Below are 17,923 nucleotides of genomic sequence, written 5' to 3' on the forward strand. Positions count from 1 at the left end.
TCCCCAGACTTCAGTTCTGCTCCCCACAATCCGAAAATGTCAGAAAAGTCTTTGAGAAAGTGAAAGGCAAGAGACTGCTCTTAGATCCTACTGTGGCAGGACCTGGATCTGCGGACAACGCCTGCCGGGCCTGTCCCGGTGCCCCCACCTGTCCCAGCGCCCCCGTACCTGCACCCCGCTCCTCAGAGGCAGCTCCCAGGCCGCCAGGCCACAGAGACCTGGTGGCTGCTCCCAGCTCCTCGCTGGCTGGCCCCGCAGGCTGTCTCTGCTGACCGGGCAGCCAGCGGCCGCCCACAGCCCGGCTGACTGCATGGCGGCTGCCACCGCCCCCGGCTTCCTGCCCCACTTCCTCCCTGCGCCTGGCCGGGTGGCGAGAGGCAGGCCCAGGGCTGCTGCACTGACTTGGGGCCTGTTGATTATTAGCTTCTTCCTGGACCAGCTCCGGCCCCTGGCCCGCCTGCCCGCTGCCCAGCCCCCCGGGATCTGAGGTGGAGGCCAGGGGCACCTCAGCTCCCTCCTCAGCCCCCGGGATTGGAGCAGTCCACCAGCCGCCGGCCAGCCCGCCCTGCCAATCTCAGCTCTGCTCTCTGTTCCTCTCCCACTTACTGCACACACACACACACACAGGGGCACACACACGCACACGCACACACACACAGGGGCACACACACGCACACGCACACACACACACGGGTGTGCACACACAGACGGACACAAGCGCTCACATACACAGACACCCATTCAGCCCCCTCCCTCTGCCCGGGGACTGTCCTGGCCCATTGGCCCGATCAATTGAGACACACGCGGGGGACAGACAGGGACCGGCCCACAGGCTTTCCTGCCTTCTCTGCTTTCCCGCTGGCTCCGGGCCTGACCTGGGTTTGAGAGCAGGAATCTCGGCCCTGCTCGCTGGGGAGCCCGGACTGGGTCTCCCGTGGGCTCAGACAAGAAGCGGGAACTGAGCTGGGGTCGGCCCCGTGGCCCCCACTCTCCCGCCTGCTCTCGTGACCTGGCTGAGGCAGGGGTGTGGGTTCCGGCTGCAGACTCCAGCCAGCCCCAGGAATCAGGACGAGAGGGCCACCTTCTCCTCCATCCAAGCTTGGGGTAGGCCCAACTTTCACACGTGGCCTGGTTCAACACCAGGAATCATCTCTAAATTAAGTGGTGATGTGCCCACTTTACAGAGAGGGAAACTGAGGCTCAGGGAGGTCATGTGACATGCCCAAGGCCAGTGGCAACTAGAAGATGAGCCCAGAACCAGGTGTGATGGACACCGAGGCCCACCCTAGGCCAGGGTCTCTAACCCAGCACTCCTGACATGGGGGTGATTGCTCTTTGTCCTGGGAAAGCGCCTGTTGTGTGCCCTGAGGGTTTAGCAGTGTCCCTGGCCTCTATCAACCAGATGCCTCCGCAGCTGTGACAGCCAAACACATCTCCAGGCGTTTGTCCCCTGGGGGCAACATCGCCCAGGCTGAGAACCACTGGTCCAGGCCGAGCCACTCGTGGGGGACACCACTCCTGCCCAGGGCCTGCTCGCCCCTCACCTTCCCACATGTCCGTCCTTTCTCTGGTCAACTCCCCAGAATTCTGCACAGCCACCCCCAAAGTCACAAACTCCCCAGCCCAGAGCCCAGGTTTGGGGAAGCAGCTGGAGATGCTGTGGGCACGTCCACACTGTGCCCCAGAAGGGCCCTCACTAAGGGCCTGCGTGCCACCCAAGCCCCTCACTGGGCAGAGCTGGCCACTGTGTCCTGGAGCTGGCAAGCCACTCCCATCAAGGGCCCAGCAGCTCACTGGCAGGGCCAGGCCCAGCCCCTGGGGTCCCCACACCCCACCCTGGCCAGGCCCACCTGCACACCACTGACATGCACGGTGACCACATGTAGGAGCCAGAGGTGCCGGGCGGACATTTTCACAGTCGCCCATTACCACAGGCTAAGTGTCAGCCGTGCATTTCATGCCCCTCCGTGGGTCCCAGGGGAGCAGGAAGCCAGAGGGCGGGGGGCACCTGCTCCCAGCGCAGCTCTTCCAGCCCGGCTGCCCCCTCTGCGGAGTGGGAACAGTGATCTCTCTCTGGAAGGACGGCTGTCATGGTCACCGTGTCAGTGTCCTGGGGCTGCCGTGGCAAAGCACCGCAGACTGGGAGACTTACAACAACAGAGATTTGTGCTCTCACAGTCTGGAGGCCAGGAGTCTGAAATCAGGGTGTGGGCAGGGCTGCCCTCTCTCTGGGGGCTTGAGGCAAGGCTGCTTCCTCCCTCTTTCAGCGTCTGGTGGCCACCAGCGTTCCTGTGCTCATCGCTGCCTCACCTCGGTCTCCGCCTCCATCGTCACAGGGCCCCCTCCTCTGGGCGTCTCCTCTTCTCTCTCTTACAAGGCCCCTTGTCATTGTATTTAGGGCCCAGTGGATAATCCAGGACTATCTCACCTCAAGATCCTCACCTTAATTACACCTGCAAAGACCCTTTTTCCAAACAAGGTCACCACGTTCAGAGGTTCCGGTGGACACACCTGTGGGACCACTGCCCGGGCAGTACACCTAGACACCATGGAGAGCGAAGCGGCCCGGCCCGGGAGCTAGTGCACGCCGACACTCGCCTGCCTGACCACCACGCCCTCCCGCCACAGCTCCCCTCGGCCTCAGCGGCCTGCAGTCCTTTCCAGCCCATGTCCCCCCAGCCCTGAAGTGGGTCCTGAACAAGGCCCAGCCACCCCTCTTCCTCACAGACACCTGCCTCTCCATCTCCCCTCCCCTCCGTTCGGCTCCTGTTCGCTTCCCTCCTGCCCAGCCCAGCGGGCAGGGGGCTTTTCTCCAGCTCCCTCCCCGCCCCGCTGCACCCCCTCTTGCAAGGCCTTGCACCTCCTGTTCCTGGCCTTCTCCACCGGAGGGTGAAGCGCCGGGTCCCATCCTCTCCAGCGCAGGCAGCCACTCGGGGTGGGAGCGGGGCCAGCCAACTCTCCGACACAGCCTTGAAGGCCAGCTCTGCTGTGCTGCTCACACAACCTCAGGGATGTCCCAGGTGGGGTTGGCGGTTTTTCTGTGGTCTTGCTCTGGGTCACTTTGAGGATTAAACTAGATTCGAGAATTCTCTAGCAGGCCAAGCACAGAATGCCTAACACAGCCGAACTTAGATGTCTGTCCACCTTACAAATGCCAGTGTCCGGTCCTCTCCTGTGCCCTCGGCCCCCCAAGAGCAGAAGACAGAGCTCCAGGTAAGTGAAGGAAGGGGAAAGTGTTTGGAATGTTGGCACCTCCACCAGTGCCCTGGCCCCGCTGTCCACCGCACAGCACGCCTGCACGCAGCCCAGGGCTGGCCTGTCCCACTGCTCAGTGAGGCCCTGGCTGCGGAGAGAAGCTGGGCCTGGGCACCAAGACCTCCCTCCTTCCCTCGCTGTGTGCCCTGGGCATGTCCCTTGTCCCTCACGACCTCCGTCTCCCCTCTGTGAGGGGAAGCCCCAATTCTCCAGCCCGATCTCAGAACCACACACTGTGCAGGACACAAGATGCATGGCTTCTGCTCCCTGTTTTTCTGGAAACTGTGTTGAAAGGGGCCTTAGATGGGCTCCATATCCATAAAAGGGTCTGGACATGCTTCCTCTCGTGGCCGTTGTCCCCTGCTGCGGCCGAGACCTCGTATCCTGTTTGTCTCTGCAGCTGTGCTGTTGGCCCGAGGCCAGAGGGGGTTTCCAAGAGCCTCCCCCACTGTGCCCGGTGCTCCTCAACTCTTCACAGGGCACCCCAACTCTGCACCCTGACTCCACAGAATGTACCCCAGCTCTGCAAGCACATCCCAGCTCTGCACAGTACACCCCAAAAGCCCTCCAGAGGAAGAACACATGCCTTCCTGGTCAGGGGGGCTTTCCAAAAAGAGTCCCTCCTGGAGGCTGCGGCATGGGGCAGACCCACAGTCCTGCCTTAAAGAGGCCTGTCTGGGAGTCCTTCTGGGAGAACCTGTCACTTCCTGGGCCTCGGTTTCCCCCCTTTCAAATAGAGTTGAGCTTAGAGATCTCTAAGTGCTCTGATCCCTGACACGGTCGTAATACATTCCAACTGTCACTTGCCAAGAAGATGCTAAATCCATGGGCTACAGCCTGTCCCATGTGAATATTATCACGATCCCGCTGGGCTGGGTAGCAAACAGGCTGAGAGGACACAGGACCCGCCCAGGGTCACACAGGCCCCTGGGCAGCAGCACCAGCCTGGATCCCAGGGCCGCCCAGTGCCAGAGCAGACGCCCCAGCTCTCTAAGATGCAAGGCAAGCAGCCAGAGAAAAAGCACCCCGATTCCCAAGAACCCCGGGAAAGCGAGTCCTGCCCGAGTCTGGGGTTTTCTGGAGAACCAAACCCTCATGCCTGTAAGCACCAAACCCCAATTTCAATTCTTTCAGGTGACTACCCGCCTCTGCCCTTTCCCGGATTGCGGGGACCAGCTGATGTCTCACCCAACAGTAAGGAGCAGTGGGCGCCAGGATGCTCGCCCCACCGCCCGCGGCCAGAACTCCCGTGCAGAACAAGATCCCTCCTCACCGCTCGCCGCCTGCCTCTTCCGCAGACTTTCCGCTTTCTAAGCTGCTCCGGCTGGGAAGCTGCACAACAGGTGCGTGAGAGTTGCAGGGACAGCAAACTCGCCCACCCAGGGCGGGGCTTTCCCCGGGGGAGGAGTGCACACATTTCGGGGCGAGCCACGGCTTCACCTCCTGCATTTTGGCTGTTCAGGAGTCCAGGCAAACAGGGTGCAAGGGACACATTTTCTAGCCAACGTAGAAGCCACAGGCACAGACACCATCTCCCAGGAAAGCACGTGGATGCTAAATAAATGACAAGCAATAGGATATATTGGAGTACATGAGGAAGCCTAGTTTGGTGTAAAACTAATTCGGCCTGAACTTGTTTTTCCAAAAGGGCCTGACATGGCCGTTGAGCACGCATTATGCATCTGCTTTAAGCATTTACTGTGTCCCAAAGACAAGAATGACGCCCTTAAGATAGGATGTAACTTCCCCCACATCAGCATTTCCTTAAGGATAAGCATCTCCCCCTAAATTAAGGGTTGATTGCTGACCTGCTGTGCTCACCTTGTGACCACCCACCTTGACACCACAGACCTGCTGTGTTCACCAACTGCTGTGCCGACAGAGCAGTCTCGTGACTGTTGTAAGAGGGACGTTCCAATCATATGCGATGCATGCTCTTCGATGGTATATAACCACTCTGTGCACCTCCCTTCTTTGGGGTGCTCCCTTCTTTTGTGGAAGGACTCTCCCTGGCTATGCGGTCCTCAGGGCTGGCTCATAATAAACTCACCCCTATTTTGATTTATAGATTATTTCTGGATTGCTTGTGTCGACGTGAGGAAGGCCAGGCCAGCATGCACCTGGTACCAGGACCTACAGCCCACACTCAGGGTTGGAGGCTGGCCTGGCCCATGTCCTCCATGAGGCCTTGAGGAGTCATGCAAGGAAACAGAGGCTCAGAGAGGTGACAGGGGGAAGGATCCTCAGCATGGCCTCCTCAAGGGGTCATGGGGACTGTCGTGTTGAAGCTTGTGCAGCGTGGGGCATCCTGTGTCTCCTTAAAGACACTGTGACTCATTCCCCATCTCCCCAAGGTCCTTCAGATGAAAGATGCTCAAAGCTTCCTTCAAGATGATGTATTGTCGGGCCGGCTCCGTGGCTTAGCAGTTAAGTGCCCGTGCTCCGCTACTGGCGGCCCGGGTTCGGAAAGGCTGGGTCATCTTTCCAGCCCTCCCCGACGCCGCGCTTTGATCCCAACAGCCTCCTGAGCACATGGTCTGGCCTCTTGGCGGACCCCACACTGTACCTCTAGATAGCTCTGCTCTTTAGGATTCGCAGCTACCACTGCCACCAGCAATCTTGGCCCTCCAGCCCAGATCCACCTTCGGGGTCCCCACTCACAAGGAGCTCACAGACAAGTGGGGAGACAGACTTGAAAACAGACTGGGATGACACAGACGCATGTAGCGACAAAGGGAAGCCTGGGAGGGAGAAGGGAGGAGGGTGAAATCAAGGAAGGCTTCCTGGAGGTGGAGGCTCCTGTCTTGGAAAGGAAGAGAGACTAGTCAGAGATGGGTATAAAGGTCTTCCCGAGGACAGGGCCAGCTCAGAAGAGCATTTAAGCCCAGTTGTCACCAGGACAAGCCTGCTCCAGTTATGCAGCTTGTTAAAGCCACTTCCGGGTGACTGGGGATAATGAAAGTCCAGGAGAGGCCCAGATCACACTGTCACCCTGAGGGTTAATCTACAACAGGCCATAAATGGTGAATCTCAGGAATGCAGACAGGGAAGAAGGGTGGGGATACATGACTACTCCCCTCTCCACCAGGCTTCTGGTGCTTTCCCGCAGTCCTGTGCAGTAGAAACAAGACCTGCCAGAGCCACATAGGTAATTCCAGAGCAGGGGGCAGAAAACGCTTTTTGTAAAGGGCCTGAGGGTAGATAGGTTGGCCCCGCCATCGCAGTGTGAAAGCAGCCGTAGGTGACAGCAAATGCGTGGGCGTGGTGCGTGCCAGTGAAACCTTACTTACCAGACGGGGGCTGGATTTGGGCCTCGGGTGGGGCCCAGCTCTGGGGAATGGGGTGGGGGTGTTAGTGAAGAAGCAGCTCAGAACCACCGCACAAATGCGGGCAGGAGTCAGCGCAGAGGCATCCCGGCCACACTGGAACTGAAACACGTAAAGGCTCAAAATATCGAGACTGTCTAAGCGGGGAGTGGGCAGAGGCGGGGGAACGCGGGACGGGCAGCAATGACCAGAGGGCTGACGACCACCGTCTAGTGCTTGAAGCAGGCCCAGGATGTAAGACGGGATGCTGGCGCTGCCCCCTCCTCCGCGGGTTACCCAGTGACCGCAAACACAGGCAGTTAAACGGTCGGGCGTTATCAGGAAGCCATAGTAAGAATGTGAGAGATGAGCTCCAAATACAGACGGGGGATTGGATAGTAAGGTTGCAAAGTAGATCCCTCAGGCTTACAAATGGGGAAACCGAGGCTCGGGAAGAGAAAGCCCCTCACCCAAGGTCGCAAGGTCCTTTCCTATGAAAGGTAACTGAGAGGTCGGCCCCCAGCCCTGGTCCTGCGGGTGAAGACGCCCACAGCTGACCTGGCTCCACGCTGAGCAGCGTCCCTTAATCCTTCCTTCTCGGATTCCACATCTGTGAAACGCAGATGGGACCCGGCTTAATGCGGTTTCCCAGAAAGACAAGGGACAGAGACCCCGGAGCGTGCCTTCCAAGGCACCACATTCCTGAGCCCCACCCGGGTCTGAGGGACTGGAGGAGGCGCCGGCAGAAGTCTGCCTGGAGACGCCTTGCCGGTTGACTCCTCTGCACACCTAAGTGTGAGAACAGACGCATCCCCAGGACAGAGAGAAGCCGCTAGCCTGGAGCCCAGCCCCCAGCCAGCACTGGACACACGGAAAGAGCTAGAACAGCGCCTGTACTCAGCAAGGCTCGGTCAGTGTTTGTTATTTCTGGCCCTGATCAAAGACGAACAGAGCTCTAGGCCCCGAGATTTCAGGAACTGCTCTTTGCAAAACAAGGCTATCGGGACCAAACAGGCTTTCCAGATGACTGACGGCACCCAGGGCAGGGTCGCAGGCCTGCAGGAAGTGTCAGCAGTTCCCATGCCTGGGCCGGGACGAAGACGCCCACCCGCTCCTGGCCTCGGCCTTCATCTGTCCGGCTCTGTTGGGGCCGGCGTCGCCTTCAGGCCAGGGCAACTGCTGACTCTGCAGCCCCCATGGCCCCTCCTTGGCTGGGCGGCCCGGCGAGCTAGCCAGGTGCCTGGGTGTATCTGTGCCAGGGACTCCTCCAACAGTGCGCCTTCATCTAGGGGGTCAGGAAGGCAAGGTGTTTCTACAAACGGAGATTTCAGAAGAGGGGCGCCCCCTCAACACCCCCAAATAATGCGACTTGGGCCCTCAGAGGAAGGCAGTCAGAAGGGCATTCAGGTTGTTTTCATGGCGTCTACAGGGACTGAGGCCAGGACTGGTGTGGCCTCCTGTCACATCTCCCACCATAAGACAGGCACGTCCCACCCCCACATCTGGCTCTTGAGTTGTGCCGTGACCGGGAGCAGGGTGCAGAGGAGACAGGAGTGGAAGGTCCCAGGCAGGGTCGCACGGCGTGTGCTTCACAGCTCCCGTTTTCCCAGCCCAGGGAAGTCACCCCGGCTGACAGATGAGACCCCAGGGACACCTCGATCTGGTCGGCCCTCACTCCCCAAACCCCGACACTCCTGAACTAGGGTGTGGGCCCCCTAGAGTTCCGGACATCCCCTGGAGCCTGGTCACCATCGGGTGGATCTTGGACTTGACTTACACAAACATTAACCCAGCCGAGCATAGGCTGCCCGAAGGCCCCCCAGGGAAGTGAAAGTCTCAACCAGGACCGTCTCCCCAGAAACCAGGTCACTGCAGGCCGGCTGGAAGCCGGGGGCCCAGGTGGACATTCCCGTGGGACTCCGATGTCCCCTCAGGCTGTGCTGAGACTTGCGCGTGGACAATGCTGTCAATCCCCAGGCCCGGGTCTATTGGTTCTATTGGTTTGGCTACTCCCCGTCTCTCTGCTTCCCTCCCGGCAGAACCTCCGGGGCTGTCCACCCGGCCGGGTCTACATTCCCTCCTCTCAGCCTGGCCTCAGCCCCCACCCCCGAAACTGCCCCCTCCAGGCCACCAGCACCCTCCATGTTGCTGAATCCAATGGTCACTTCCCCATCCTCACCTCACTGGCCTCTCAGGGGTCACTCTTCTGCCCAGCTGACCACCCCTTCTTCGGAACCCTTCCACCTGGCCCCCAGTATTCCTCCTACCCCCACCCCCCGCAGCCCCTCTCCGTCTACACTCGCCCTCAGGTGTGAGCGGGCAGGTCGGGCACTTCTAGAGCCATCCGCCCACGCTGACAACCCAGGGTGCCGTCTCAGACCCGAGGGCGCTCCTCTCTGGTGGAACTGGACAACTGCCTCCCCTGCCCCCTTACCCCCCCGCCCCTCCCCGAGTCTCAGGAAACGGCGCCTGGTCCTTCACTTCCCCCACCTGTTTCCATCCAAACCACTCACCCCGCCCACCCCTGGTTGGGGCCCTGGGGCTCCCTGACCACACTGTGTCCCCCACGCCCCCGGCATTAGCGCATCACCCTTTCTGGTCACCTTCTCCCCCAGGCTCTGACCTCGACTCCTGTCTATCTCCTACAAGCCTCCCTCATGCTTTGCCTCCTCCCAAGGACAAGGCAGCCCATCCCCAGCCCCCGAGGACCCTGAGCACATCTGTGCTGTGACTGGGGTCTCCCTGTAGGCTGCCGCTTGGTTAACACGGGAGGACCCTGCAACTATGAATTCCTCAAGAGCATTGAAGGGGTGCTCTGCAAGCGTTTGTTGAATGACTAACACACAGGTGCCAGCAATGGGGGGAGTGGGCCGTCCAAGCCCCGAGGGACCCTGAACAGGAGCCCGAGTGCACAAGATATGTCTCTCCCAGACATGAGTAACCTGCCCCTCAGATTAGGCAATGTTGTGCAGGGCGCCGACCCTCTTCCCTGCCCATTTTGCAGGCACACACTCTCTTCCTGGCTCTCCAGGGAGGCAGCCAGCAGGGAGGGAATCACTCAGGCCTGGAGGTGGGTGGGGGCTCCAGTGACCTCTCCCGCCCTCTTCTGGTGAGACCTGATGGGCTGTGCGAACAGTGCCCGGCAGGGCCTGGCCACAGTGCTCTCTGCCCCTCTGATCAGGATGCGGGAGCGACAGGGTTGGGGTCACAGCCTCATTAACGGCACCCCCGCTGCACTGAGGGCTCCGAGCAGCAGCCCCTTGTCGAGATGACACCCACACCTGCGCCCTTCACACGTCTGGCCGCCTAGCTGCCATGTCTCACGGGCTGCGTCTCGCGGGGTGTGGCCGGAGCAACCACTGCTTTGATGCCCTCCCGGGGATGAGCCCTGGAGTCTCCCCTCACCGGCTGCGGGATGGGCATGCCCCCCACCCTCTCCTTGGCACAGCCATTCTGCCTTCACAAAGGACAGCTCTGCGGTCCAGGCGCCTCGTACACCCACTCCCGTTCACCCCACTGACCCTGTACCGTATGTGCCAAGGTGCGACATGGTGATGAAGAGCACAGATTGTGGCGCTCCTGTCTCTGATCTGCCCAGGCCCAGCTCCCGCCCGGCGTGAAGAGTGATTATCATCATTATTATTCAATGGGGGCAGGATCGGGGGCTGGCAGCATTGCCCAGCCCCAAACTTGCCAGCCCTGCCTGTGCCTGGCCGAGCGCTGGGCACCGGGGACATGGATGAGTCAGACGGCCCTGCCCTCCAGAGCTCTCCGCCCAGTGGTAGCAACGGCCAAGGAAACGGATGGAGACAAGACAGCGCAGCCGGAGCAGCTGCGACGGAGGACAAGCAGAGAGGACGTGGCCACCAAACAGCCCCCGGTCCTGCCTGGACACGGCCAGGGAGGCTGCCTGGCGGAGGGGCTCTGAGCCAGGCCCCGGCATGTGAGACATATTCGCTGGTGGAAATATTCACAAAGAGCCTGGAGCATCTTCCAGCGCCAGAAAGTAGGAAGTGGGACTGATGGATGGACAGAGGTAGGTAGATAGATAGACAGACAGTTAGATAGACAGATGGACAGATAGATCCCCACAGTGAGACTACGTCAAAGGGACACAGGGGCCAACTGAGCGAGCTCCCAATGGCCAAAGCTGGAACATTTGAGCCACAACGTAAAGCAGCAATAGATTATAACCCCAAGTGTAGGCTCAACGTCCACAAGCCCATAGTGACATGAATAAACGATCGAATAACCAAGTACACAGAGAAGAGACAAGTCTCCCGCGCAGAAGAATTCCGGCTGATTGACTGAGGTGCCGCGCTCCAGGAGGGGAGCCTCCTGCCGCTCACGTGTGGGCTGTGCACGTGCCCACCTTCTCAGAGCGCTGTATGGAAACAGAGGGGAAGGATAATTTTACAGGGGAGCCTGACAAACACCACCTCAGTCGGTGACCAAGGTCAACACCACAGCGACAGGTAACGTCGACGGCAGGTGCCCTTGATATGATGTGATGAGAAGAGAGCTTAACCTCTGTGCTCTTCCTCCCCAAACCCATAACCCCGGTATCACGATGAGAAAAACATCAGATAAACACAGATCGACTGTAACGGGGGTGAGGGAGGGCGGCAGGGGTGACGAGTGAGGAAATTAACTCTGCTGGGCAGTCAGGGCAGGCTTCCTGGAGGCGATGACCTTTGAGCAGGGCCTTGAGCAGGTGTCAGAGGGGGCAAGGGAGGTTCAGGCCCAAGTCCCAGCATGGACAGAGGCATAGAGAGAGGGGCGTGGTGGAGAGCCACGGTGAGAAGGGTCTGCTCTCCCGGTCCCCAGCCCTCCCTTACCAGGAAAGGGAAGAAGGTGGCCCTAGCAGGGGGCCGAGCGACAGGGCGGGGTGACAGAGCTCACCGGGGCTCACCATGTTTGGCCAAAAGTGACCAAGGAAGACAGAGGTACTCCAGGCTGGGGGCCCTGGTGACCAGAGCTCAGGACCCGGGCCGAGGGTGTGGGCTCTGGGGAGGCTGATTGGGCTTCTGCCAGAGCGGACCCCTGCCCCAGCCCATCTCTGGGTTTTAGATTCTAGTCATGAACCACAGGGACAAGCAGGCGAGGCCCAGGGGAATGCCTCTGGGCACGGCAGGGACACAGGGCGGCCAAGGGAGGCCTCAGGAGCTCCCCAGCCTGGGCCTCTGCCTTTGGGTCTCCCATCATCGCCCGCCCCACATGCCCAGTCAGGGAGGGCAGGGAGCTGTCCACACATCACCACATCCGGCTGTTCCTCATGAGAAGGGCTTTGCTCAGGCCACCTCTGTGCCTGGAATGCCTTCTTTTGTCCTTGGGCTACCTGGCAAACTCTTGTGCATCCTTCCAAAGCCCGCTCTGCCATCACCTCCTCTGGGAGCCCTCCTGGATCGCTCTCACTTCTGGGATGGGTTGGGGGAGGAGGGGGGGACTGCTCCTTCCTTTGCCCTGGGCCTCACTCGGGCCCTGCTGACCCGCTCACGGCACACCCCTCCCTGTGCTTCCACCACAAGCCTTCCAGTCTTTCCTGCCCCTTCATCAGAGCCAGCGATGAAGACGGAAGTCCTGGCCTCTAACCTGGCTCCCAGCACGTGGTGGGCGCCCAGCGGACGTCCTGTTCACCTACCCTAATGCCAGACGGGCCTCTTGCTAATGGGGTGACTTGTTTTACCTCTCAGCCTTACTCACCCTCCCCACGCAATGGGATAGCAGTCCTGTCCTACGGGATGGTGCCGAGGTGTCAAATGGGGACGTGGGAGCACGACTTGCCCTAGAGACCTGGCTGGGCTGCTGTGTTCAGAGTCTGAGCACCATGCAGCTGCAGAACACAGCCTTTGGTCCTTCACTTTTTGTGTGTGTGTGTGTGTGAGGAAGATCAGCCCTGAGCTAACATCTGCCAATCCTCCTCTTTTTGCTGAGGAAGCCTGGCCCTGGGCTAACATCAGTGCCCATCTTCCTCCACTTTGTATGGGACGCCGCCACAGCATGGCCTGACAAGCGGTGCATCAGTGAGCGCCCGGGATCCGAACCTGCGAACCCCGGGCCGCCGTGGCGGAGTGTGTGCACATAACTGCTATGCCACCGGGCCAGCCCCTGGTCCCTTCTCTTTTCTAAGCGGCTTTTAAAAAATAAAATAAAACTTTATTTTTGAATTGTTTTAGTGGCTCTTCTTTCGTTTTTTTTAAACTAAAATTTTTATTTAAAATGGTTTTAGATTTACAGTGCAGAGTTCCCACGTACCCACACCCAGTTCCAACCTCTCACATTACTATGGTGATGAGCCAGTATTGATACTTCATTATTAACCAAAGTTTAGAGTTTATTCGATTTCCTTATTTTTTCCCTAGCGTCCTTTTTCTGTCCCTGGACCCCATTGAGGACACCACCTCGTGTCTAGTCACCATGTCCCCTCTTGGCTGTGACAGTTTCTCACATTTTCTGTGTTTTTCATGACCACGTTGAAGAGGACTGGCTGGGTATTTTTGCAGAATGTACTTCCATTGGGGTTTCTCTGGTGTTCTTCCTCAGTCCCTTTACTATTAATTTTCAACAAACAAAATTTGCCCCTGGTTTTGCTTCACAGAGGCAGGCTGCCCCAGCCTATTTCTAATTAAACCGCACCTGAGAAGCTGACCCCGTTGAGTGCCGGAGGAAAAAGACTCTACAGAAGGAGAGTGGGGACGGGGAGCAGACAGGTTCCGTCTGTCTGTTGCCTTGTCACATACAAAATGAGGCTCAGTCCCTCTTAACAAAGGAGAGTGCAGAATGTCCCAAGAGACCCTTGAGACTTCACCTCCCAGCTGGGCCACCCCCGCCATCTGTCAGCACACCCCTGACGGCTGTGGAGAGCACTGTGGCAGGGCCAATCCAAGGGCAGGCTCCAGCCACGCCTCTGAAAGCACACGGTGCTCACCCTTGACCAGCGCCCCACCCTGGGAACTCACTGTGCGGAGATGGCCCCCATCTAAGACGGCAGGGCCACAAGGGCGCGGACAGGCTCTGTATCAGCAACACCTCGGAAGTCACCCAGGTGTCAAATCCATCACAGTCCAGGCGTGGGCCAAATGGCACGCAGCTGTGACAAAGAGCAAGGACGTCCCCGAGTGCCGACAGGGAGAGATCCCTGAGACACAGTGAGGGGGAAACAGCAAGACGCAGAGGGATCTGCGTGCTGTGCCACCTTCCGTGTCGTCCAGGGCATGGGACGCCCTCATGTCTGCTGCACTCTTAAAAAGAAGCTGTGGGAAGATACACTCACAGCGGGGGCCGAGGAGGGGAAGCACCGGGGATTGTTCAGGCTGGGGAAACTTCCGTGTGACACTGTGACAGTGGGTACATGACACCACCCACTGGTCAGAGACATTGAACTTGACAGTACAAAGCTCGAGCCTTAATGTGTGCAAATAAAAACACTTAGTGGGATAGGGCATCCCAAGACAGACGCAGGTGTGCCCAACAGTGCATTGCCTTACAAACGTGTGCATCAACCTCGCTGAAGCGGGAGGGATGAGGGGCCAGCCTCGGCAGCCGTGGCGATGAGCGGGGTCTGGAGGAACCACTCGCATGTGCTGGGCTCCGGCTGATCACGTGGTCCCCCCAGGGGCAGGGCTCACTGATACTTCTACTCCTATATGTGTGTTGAACAGCGGGAATCTGAACAATTAAGTAAGTGGAGGGCGATGGTGAAAGGCAGGTTTCTCACTGTTGGAGCCGGAGCTACAGAAAACCGAAGGGAGGAGGCAGGAGTGACCCACGTGGTGATGGGCCAGAGTGGGAGACAGTGTGAGTTCATGGTTCAGCGAATACAGGTACACCCATTACATATGGAAGTACTTGTTAGAGAGGTGTCTGTACACGAGTGAGTATACACATGTGTACCAACTTGTAGATATGTGTATATTCGTGGCTATGTGTGTATATGAGTATACACATAGATACGTGTATACACACCGGTTAGTATACACACATATACTAACCTATAGATACGTGTATATACATGGATATGCGTATATAAATGCTTATAGATACACGTATATACACAGGTTAGTATACTTATAGATATGTGTATACAGGTGGGTTAGTATACACATACTAGTATACACATATAGACACATGTACATACATGGAGATGTGTGTGTATGAGTATACACATACATATAGATACGTGTATATACATGGATATGCATGTATATGAATGCTTATAGATACACGTACACACACAGGTTAGTATACTTATAGATATGTGTACATACACATGTTAGTATATACGCATGTACTAACTTAGAGATACGTGTATATTCATGGATATGTGTGTATATGAATACTTATAGATAATGTACATACACAGGTTAGAATACTTATAGATATGTGTATATACATAGATTAGTATACTTATAGATATGTGTATATATACACAGGTTAGTATACACATATATACTAACATATAGATACGTGTATATACATGGATAAGTATGTATATGAGTATACACATAGATATGTGTATATACACGGGTTAGTATACACACATACACATATATATCTCAGCTGAGAAGTCCTAAAACAGAAGACATCCCGGCAGCAACACGCACACCCAGAGCACAGACAGGTCTTGGTTTCCAAGACCATTCTCCCACAAAAGGGATCAGGACTCTTGGAGAAATGGCTGATTCTAGGACTGAGCCAGGAAATCTGTAAGACGAGCCTGGCTTATAGTGCTAAAAAGGTGAGGAAGTGAATGAATGAATGAATGAATGAAATCCCACAATGATGGATTGTCTCAAAGGGACATAGGAGCCAAGGGAAGGAGCCCCCAAGGGCCAAAGCTGGAACAATTTTAGCAACAAAATTAATCAGCACTAGGTTAATTGCTATTAGATTAGTATTAGACCTAAAGTGTAAAACAAATATCTGTGAGTCTATCTGATATAAATAAATGATTGAGCAAATGAACAAATGGGGGAGAAGAGACAAACTTCCCGTGCAGAGGAATTCCCAGTAATGTGTGTGGACCCCACCGTCCAGGAGGGGAGCCCCCTCCCCACTCCCCGGGGGGGCTGTGTGTGGGGACCTCCTCCCAGAGGAGGTGTGGGAGGGGGAAGAGAGGAACTTTACAGTGGAGACACCCGGCCAGCATGACCTTGGCCAAGGGTCAAGGTCAACACCCGGTGAGAGGTCACGCGGACGGCAGGCGCCCTTGACGTGATGGGGGAGAAGACATTTCCCCCCAAGGACCATGACCTCAATCCACTCACAAGAACGACATCAGACCCACCCCAACTGAGGGGCATCCTACAAAATACTCGACCAGTGTTCCTCATAAAATGCCAAGGTCGTGAACAACTAGGAGAGGTTGAGAAACTGTCCCAGCCCCGAGGAGCCCAAGAGACGTGACGACTGAATGTCATGTGGTGTCCTGGATGGGAGCCGGGGACAGAAGAAGGCATTAGGTAGAAACTAAAGAAATCTGAATAAAGGATGGACTTTACTTAGTAATCATGGATCAACATTAGTTCACTAGCTGTGGCAAGTGGACCATCGGAACGTCAGATGTTAGTAATGGGGGGACTGAGGGGGCTATGAGAATTCTCTGTACTATCTTTACAGTTGTTTTGTAAATATAAAACTGTCCTAAACAATCAAGTCTATGCAAAAGTCCCAGTAAGGAGGAACGCTCTGATGTGTGCGGAGAGAGAACCACTAGGCCCGCAGACGTGGAGGGCACAGCACGTGCTGTGTAGGATCCAGGCCGGGCCTGGAGCCAGCTGCAGGGTGATGTCTCGGTCCCGTGCCGTGTGGTCTTGGGCAGCCCGGGGCCTCTCTGTGCCATGCATCCCTTTGCTGTGCAAAGTGGACCCCTGGGGCAGAGCCTGGCTTTCCTGGCTGTGCCTGAAGCACCCAGGGAACCGAGGCCGAGCACCCCAGGTCCAGCTGCTACCGGCCAGTGATCTCAGGCAAGTTGTGCCCCCTTGAGCCTTGGGTCCCCCTCTGCAAATTGAGGAAGAGGACGCCTGCCATGGGTCACCTGAGAATCCCATAAATAAAACTGTGCCTGGGGCCACGCACGCCTTGCATGGAAGAGGGAGGGAGGGTCACCAGGCTCATTGACACGTGGAGAAACTGAGGCTCAGAGAAGTGCAATAGCTCACCTGGGGCCACAGAGCAGCCCCTTCCCTCTGGCTCAGCCCGTGTAAAGTCCACAGGGAGGGTCCCCGGTCCACAGGGGCAGCGCCTCCTTCGCCCTTCTGTGTCAGCCCTCATCGCTCTCCCCACTGCCCCTTTCCCCTTCAAATCCCACCCTCAGGCCCCCTAGAGAGAAGGAGGGGTCATCCCCAGGGCTGTGGGGACTTTGGCTCCTGGGGAGCTGGGGGCAGGAGGGGGAGCAGAGGCCCCCATGCTGACGTCCAGGGAGGGCGGGGCAGCATTGGAGGCCAGGAAAGACCCCCAGCCGAGGGCTCCTGCTCCTCTGCAGGGTCATCAGTACCAGCAGCTGTGACCACCTGTGGACACGGCCCCAACACGAATGCTCTCACCTTGCGGACAGGGAAACTGAGGCTCAGAGGGGCGGAGCCACTTGCTCACAGGCTCTCAGCCAGGATCAGGACCCCGGGGGCCGAGGCCTCCTGGGCCCTCGAGAGGGCCCCTGACCGTGGGGAGGCGCCTCCCTGCCTCACAACAGCCACCTGACAACGTCCAGCTCCACTGCCCAGCTTTCAGACATGGGGACACTAGCCTGGCTCTTCCTTGGCCACTCGAATCTCAGCCTGAAGTGGCACTCACCCTGCCAGTCCCTGGCCAAGCTGGTTTTGGGGCAAACCTCCCAAGCACACCCTTTCCTGACCCCACCTGTCGTGACAGGTGACCCAGAGCTGGGGCTGAGGCTGGGGCGTAGGGGCGGCTTCTCCTGGGGCAGACCCGGCCCAGTGGTCTAGAACTTACCCTGCCAGGGGTCAGACGCTGCCAAAGAATGGAGGGAGGGCAGACGAGAGGCTCCCCCCGCCCCTCACCTGCCGCTGCTGCCTGCGTCGTTGCCGCCCCGGCCCCTCGGGAGCGTTCCCACAGCGGCGCCCGGCCTGGGCAGGAAGGCTCACATTTTCAGCCCGCCAGGCCCTCCAGGATCCAATCAGGTGGCCTGAGCAGTCGGCCCGGGGCATTGGCTGCGCCCGTGCAGCCCCGCCCGCCGCGGGAAGGGGCCGAGTCTCCTCGCCGACCTTCCCCTCCTTATCGCCCTTGGAAGTGTCAGCAATCCGGTCAGCATTCCCAAGCGGGGCGGGGCGAGCTGCCGCAGCTGGCGGAAAACAGGGGCCTGGCTCCCAGACCCGGCCTGGTGTGCCAGGGGCCCTGGGGACGCG

The 17,923-nt window shown here is 58.0% G+C and overlaps 1 protein-coding gene across 4 annotated transcripts in view; it reads right to left on the reverse strand.

Annotated features, from left to right (window-relative positions):
* Nucleotides 1-17,722, reverse strand: part of SH3TC1 (SH3 domain and tetratricopeptide repeats 1) — a 55,796-nt gene extending 38,074 nt beyond the window's left edge. Inside the window, exons 1-2 of one of the 4 annotated variants that reach the window (XM_058546654.1) lie at nt 17,511-17,722; nt 13,520-13,650 (exon numbers count right to left, since the gene is read on the reverse strand). Coding sequence is in view for 1 of the 4 variants with exons in the window: in XM_058546651.1 (XP_058402634.1) it covers nt 169-312 (144 nt within the window). In the remaining 3 variants the exon portion in view is untranslated. Of the gene's footprint in view, nt 1-168; nt 478-13,519; nt 14,886-17,510 lie in introns of those variants that run through there. The other 3 variants (XM_058546652.1, XM_058546653.1, XM_058546651.1) reach the window with 3 other exon arrangements.
* Between the last annotated feature and the right edge of the window lie 201 nt (nt 17,723-17,923).

This window comes from Diceros bicornis, chromosome 8 (genome assembly GCF_020826845.1).
Source record: "Diceros bicornis minor isolate mBicDic1 chromosome 8, mDicBic1.mat.cur, whole genome shotgun sequence".
In the NCBI taxonomy this organism is placed as follows: Eukaryota; Metazoa; Chordata; class Mammalia; order Perissodactyla; family Rhinocerotidae; genus Diceros; species Diceros bicornis.